The following is a 6,031-nucleotide window of genomic DNA, read 5'->3' as shown; positions in this document are numbered from 1 at the left end:
GTGTGTGTGCATGTGTGTGTGTGTGTGTGTGTGGTGTAAACATGTTCCCGTGTCTCTGCAGTGAGTTCTCCCTCCTCAGTGTTTCACATCTGTTCAGTGACATTTTTGTTCCATTTCTTCATCATATGAAATCTGCAGAAAGCTCACTTTGAACGTTAGCACCTGTATCCTCTCAAGCTCTTACTGTGTGCTTCTTTCCCTTTAACTGCTCATCACCTCATTGCTCCATTCCCTCTCCTCCGCCATGCTGCTGTTCTCTGCACCGCTCTTCTTATAAATCAATTACACCATCCAACTCCAATCAACTCCATCCAATTTCCTCTTTGCTCTCTCGCCATCATCTGTCACGCTCCTTCGTGCCTCTGCCGGGTGTTTGGGGATGCTGCTGCAGAGAGTCGTGAAAACTCCTTCACCCGCTCGCGCAGCTCCAGTGTTTCCAGCATTGACCGCGACACCAAAGAGGCTGTGACCACGCTGCAGTTCGGAGAGTCGTACGGGCGCAAGAACGATGTCCTGCCCACCCCGTGTCTGTGGGTGGGCACTAGCTTAGGCGTGGTGCTGCTCATCCCCATGTCCATCCCTACTGATCAGGAGGAAAGGATGGAAGAGCCTGTCACGATGGGCGTAAGTGGTAAGTACCACCGATACTGCAACAGTACCACAAGAAGTACCAAAGTTATTAGTCACTTTAAACTATACCCGCCTACATGATACTGCTGAAGCAACAACACTATGATACGGTCATGATTAGGGCCACAGGTCCTCTGTAGTTTCACTGTAGTTCAGCAGTTTGCCATCATGCTAATGGGAGAGCACGAATGAATGAAGCATCACAATATTCTGGATAGAGTCATGTATATTTCTATAGCAACAGAGACCAACAGCGATAGTTGTACCAGGCGGTGACTCGTGCTTGTTCTGCTGTAACGTTTGTCTAAACCAGCCTGAAGTGGAGGCTCCAAGAACTGCAGGTTTTTCAGTGTAATGCTTCATTTAGGAGTTCATAAGGTGAGTTCAGTGCAGTGATTTCATATTACAAATGTGTTGGAATGAATCCCAATCAAAAGTTGAAAAACGGCAAAATTCATATTTTGCATGGTTGGTTCCAAGTAGAGCTTCAATCTGCAACAAGAAGAAATCTGAGTGACATGAAACATTTTTTGAGCATGAAATTTATTGGAAACATCACTTAGACTGAAACGGGCTGTCACGGCTGAGCAGCCGGTGTGTTTGAGGAACGGACCCCAACGAACTATGGTTCGAACCTGAACAGTAGGAGCAAAAACTCTATGGCATGAAACAAACAGACGACCCGACCAAGGACAGTAAGCGGACTGAAGCACACAGGAGGGTAACGAGGGAAGTGCAAACACAGCTGACACAAACGAACATGATGGTGCCGCAGGGGGAAGTAAAACCAAGCACACTGAACACAGAACACAAAACATGGAGAGACGTGGACATGACAACATGCAGACAATAAACACATGACAAGAGACGACTTATAAATGAGGAATTATAGAAGAAACAAAACCAGAATGAAACTCAACTAAATCCTAACTAATAATAGCAGCGCAAGGACTAAGCATACTTTCAACGTGGACTCCAAATGCTGAGTCACAGACACCGACACAGGCTGCGTTACAGCTGATCAAAGTTTAGGACCACATGCCTTCAAAAGGCAAAAATGTGGATTCATTGTCATTGAAAAACTGCATTAAAATTACGTTTGAAGTAAAATGGTCATTTGGTACGTAGAGGAAACTGATTCGTCACAGATCTGTATGAAACTGAAGTTTACCCTGAACAGCTGGAGCCGACCCACAGTGGCCACAGTCCATAATAAAGTTATCATCACGTCAGTGATGCTGATGCTGCTCTGATGGAGCTCGGTCTAAACCCCGGGACACTGATCTGACCAAACAAATCTCATCTTTCACTCAGTTTGAATTCTGTGGACACAAACGGTCGTTATGAACATGAGAGGAAATGTGTGGCCGACTCTTACAGTAAGTGGAGATCGTTCTCCAAGAGCACAGATGCACCGTGTTAAGCTGTGAGGCTTCAAAGGCCTCATTTGTTTCAATTACACGTGATTTTCTTTCACTGAAACTTTGATGGGCATCGTGCATTATTTTGCAAATGGCTTGATTTTGTACTCCAGAGTGTGGACAGTGTTTCTACAGTCTACACAAAACGGAGCCACTCAGAGACGCATTACTGCTCCTGAAAAAAAGGTCTCCCGTTCAAAGTAAAAACATCAATATAGCCAAATTTCCAGTCCCTTTGAAGCAGCAGCTCTTCTCTTGAGACTAAACTTATGAGAAGCGAGCTTATTACTGGAAGGTCACAGATCCACTCGAGAGAAGAAGAAAGGATTGTTTCCTCTCGTTCTAAAGTGCTCCTGTGGGCGTCTATTGGATAACGTCCGACGTAGTAAATGCAGCATCTGAAAAGTGTCAGTAATGTATTACTGCATCCAGTAGTTGCACTTGTGAGGCAGTTAAGTGTACACGGTTGTGAAGCTTGCCTTGTATCATTCAGTCCTTTTTGTATAGCTATACAAACGTTATATTACAGGCAGTATTAGAGGGAAAATCACAACAGTGGAAAGGAAGGACCCCGCTTTGACTCGAAGAGACCTACAGCAGAGGTCTGTCAGGACTCTGGCAGCAGTGGTCTGTACATACATGCTCAGTTTTAAAGACCACGTGAGAACATAGACGCATCTTTTTGACTGAAATGTTACGCTTAGCGCCGTCTTCCATCCTGTGCTGAGCTTTAAAGACTTTTCTCTCCCACTGTGTGCTGGGTCCCTCTCCTGCTCACACACTCACAGGAGCGGTGCTGATGCTGAAGGGCTCTGTGTTACGCTTCAGCTTCTTGGACTGCATGGGAGCTCTCATCCAGCCCCCCTATGAGGTTTGGCGGGACCACAACGCCCCCGAGGACCCCGACCGACTGCGGAGGCGCAAGCTGGTCCACTTTTCGCCATCGTCCTCCCAGGACGCCTGCGGAGACGGACACTTGGCTGTGGTGTGCTCTGAGAGGCAGGCCAAAGTGTTCCTGATGCCCTCGCAGTCTTGCCTGTTTGTCCACAACATCACAGAGTCGTCCTTTGTGCTGAGGGCTGACGTGGTGTCTGTGTGCAACAGCGTGTGCCTCGCCTGCTTCTGTGCAAACGGACACGTCATGACGCTCAGGTATGACCACGGCCGCTCGAGTTCTCTGTTATTAGATGTTTGTTTTAATCTGCTTTAAAGCCTGCTCTGTCAGCGCAGCTATCATCTCTGTGTTTGCACTGTTAAGCTGAACGTGGCTGCAGTAGCAGCTTTTTCCTTTTCACAGGTAAGGATACTTAATCTGAACCGGTCAGTGAGAGCGTTTTGGTGCAGAGGAAATCTGAGAGTTACATGTGACTCTATGCAAGGGCCACTCACTGGGTGGATGCTGAATGGTCTGGCTCTATCCGGTCTTTAAGTGATGATGTGATGAACCTGCTTCCGAGTCCAAACTACTGTGTTTATTACGGCTGCTGTGTTTTTAACATGTTTTGTATCTTGTTCTATTTAATCTGAACAAGCCCCTAAAAAACTCTCTCTGTTTTTACCACCACTGTTCATTTTAAAGCTCAGTGTTTAAACCCTTACGATGTAGCTACAGCCCATGCAGCAGTATATGAATGACTAACCTCGTATTGTGGATGGATTATCTCAGTTGTTCTCCTGACTGAAGTTTGGTCCGTTTACAGCATCCTGCCATGTGATTGTATTTGTCTCTAACCATCAGGAACCCTCACGTTAACTTTTATCGAGTGGAAAAAGTTAGCGTTCATCCTCCAGCTTCACTGTGTTTATGCTAGGCTAACATAGCTGTGTCGCTAGCGATCACGTAGCACATCATTATATAGCAGCTAGCCCAACTTCAGTAACCCTACAAACGTCACTGCTGTTTAGTTTTCTGTCTTCATTTATGTTGGAAGTGACAGCAGAGCTGTACGTTTGAATTTTTCAGAAATCTCTCAGTCAGAACATGCTATATCATGTTTAGGTGGAAGCTAGCGAGCGAACTTCCTGCTAACTTCTAACTCTGTTAAACGTAATAAATCCTGTTTTCATGGATGTTAAACTTAATTGTTACACCTGTTAAAGCAGCAACGCTGATCATTTTATTACAGGTGAAAGAATTTAGACAGTTTGTAACTCTCAGTGATGCTGCAGTGTTCGTTTGACTAATGACGTCAGACTTAAAGACCGGATTCGTGCAGTTTACCTCTGAGACTACAGCCTATGAAAAGCTGCTTTGTTACCAAAGATTAGAAAAGAAACATAATAATGATTTCTTTCTTTTTATTCTGATGTTCAGTGTAGTTTACTTTTGAAGCTCAGTAATTATTACACAGCTGTTCTTACCTTTCTTCACTCTTTCATTCTGCCCACAGTCTGCCCAGCTTAAGACCGCTCATGGATGTCAATTACCTGCCTCTGACAGACATGCGCATTGCAAGAACCTTTTACTTCACCAATGGGGGGCAGGCACTGTATCTCAGCTCCCCCACAGAGGTCCAGAGAATTACATACAGCCAGGAGATGTGCGATAACCTGCAGGTCAGCACTAGGGCTGGCAAAATTGGCCATTTGGCAATCATCCCCTCCGTCTGTTGCTGATGGCCAGTGAATTATCTGCCATCTTCTCTGATTACATCCTTCATGCAACTTCTAAAATTCTTTTTTTTTTTTTGCAGGAAATGCTGGGAGAGCTGTTTACACCAATAGAAACACCAGAAGCCCAGAACCGAGGATTTTTAAAAGGCTTCTTTGGAGGAAATGCCCACACCTTTGACAGAGAAGAGCTCTGTGCGTTGTCTGTCTACGTTATTTTCTTAATATAAAGCATTCAAGAATGCATGACACCATATTATACTGCTTATAATAAGACATGAATGTCTTTAGCCTGCACATGGCAGATTACATAAGATGTACTTGCTGATTTTGTGGCTTTGGTTGTGAGACTAGCACTCGCTCTAACCAATAAGAGGTCGTGCAGTGAGACGGGGCGATGTGAGAACACCTTAAAAGTTTTCTTAAGTTGAAAATACTCAGACTAGTTTAACTTGTATCAGACGAGGCAATCGCAGTCAGAGCGAGCACACAATGTTGGCAAACAATGACAAACAGTCAGTTGGCAAAATTAGGAGGCGTGTCTGAAGAACCCCAGGGTGCGTTTGATTTCCACACCCCTGTCACTCTGTCTCGTTCCAACAGTTGGCGAGGCTGCGGCTGGGAAGGCTTCTCGGAGTCTTGCGCAGCACATCCCTGGACAGGGAGGAGTGGAGGGCATGAAGGTCGCCGCTAGTGGAGTGGTGGGCGAGCTGGCGAGGGCGCGCATTGCTCTGGATGAGAGAGGCCAGAGGCTGGGGGAGCTGGAGGAGCGCACCGCCCTAATGATGACTAGTGCAGAATCCTTCTCCAAGCACGCTCATGAGGTGAAAATGAAACATAACATGATGTGAAAATATAAAGAGCATCTAAATGTACAACTTTGGATTTTGAGACATTAACAAAAACTGAACTGAAGCCAACAAAAGTGGTTATTAAATGATTCTCTTGTTGGCAAATCAATAATTTACTCCCCGATGCAATAAGAAGAAATGCTCTCAAGCTTTCAGTCCTTCTCATTAAGAAGATGTCCTTTTGTATCTTTTCCAGCTGATGCTGAAATGCAAGGACAAGAAGTGGTACCAGTTCTAATAGCAGGACGGGGGCCTCGGTCTGCCCTCATGCTGCTGGGAACGATATGCCGCGACGGGACTTTCACTTCAAAAATGAAAGCATTCAAAGAGAGGCACAGTGACTTTGTCTTTATGGCTTCTGGCTTGGCTTCATGCACACACTGTCACATCGCTGAGTGATGAGGACGGGCTAGTTCCCCGTCTAGACCTGCAGCGAGAAGGACGGTGAGGAGATGGCGGCACTTGAAGGTCTGAAGATGGAACTGGAAGTGTGTGTGTGTGTGTGTGTGTGTGTGTGTG

General features: G+C 45.7%; 1 protein-coding gene across 10 annotated transcripts in view; it reads left to right on the top strand.

The window, feature by feature from the left end:
* Nucleotides 1-5,843, top strand: part of stxbp5l (syntaxin binding protein 5L) — a 130,966-nt gene extending 125,123 nt beyond the window's left edge. For all 10 annotated transcript variants that reach the window (XM_005743764.1, XM_005743762.1, XM_013913510.1 and 7 more), the window contains 6 exons: nt 392-631; nt 2,840-3,203; nt 4,442-4,607; nt 4,745-4,856; nt 5,265-5,485; nt 5,709-5,843. In XM_005743764.1, coding sequence (XP_005743821.1) covers nt 392-631; nt 2,840-3,203; nt 4,442-4,607; nt 4,745-4,856; nt 5,265-5,485; nt 5,709-5,750 — 1,145 coding nt within the window. In that variant the 3' untranslated portion in view covers nt 5,751-5,843. The remainder of the gene's footprint in view (nt 1-391; nt 632-2,839; nt 3,204-4,441; nt 4,608-4,744; nt 4,857-5,264; nt 5,486-5,708) is intronic.
* Nucleotides 5,844-6,031: the final 188 nt, after the last annotated feature.

The sequence above is a fragment of the Pundamilia nyererei genome, unplaced genomic scaffold, assembly GCF_000239375.1.
Source record: "Pundamilia nyererei isolate P.nyererei 1_Seehausen unplaced genomic scaffold, PunNye1.0 scaffold00135, whole genome shotgun sequence".
Taxonomy (NCBI): Eukaryota; Metazoa; Chordata; class Actinopteri; order Cichliformes; family Cichlidae; genus Pundamilia; species Pundamilia nyererei.
The sequence above is the reverse complement of the archived record's forward strand: the minus strand, read 5'-3'. Positions and strand labels throughout refer to the sequence as shown.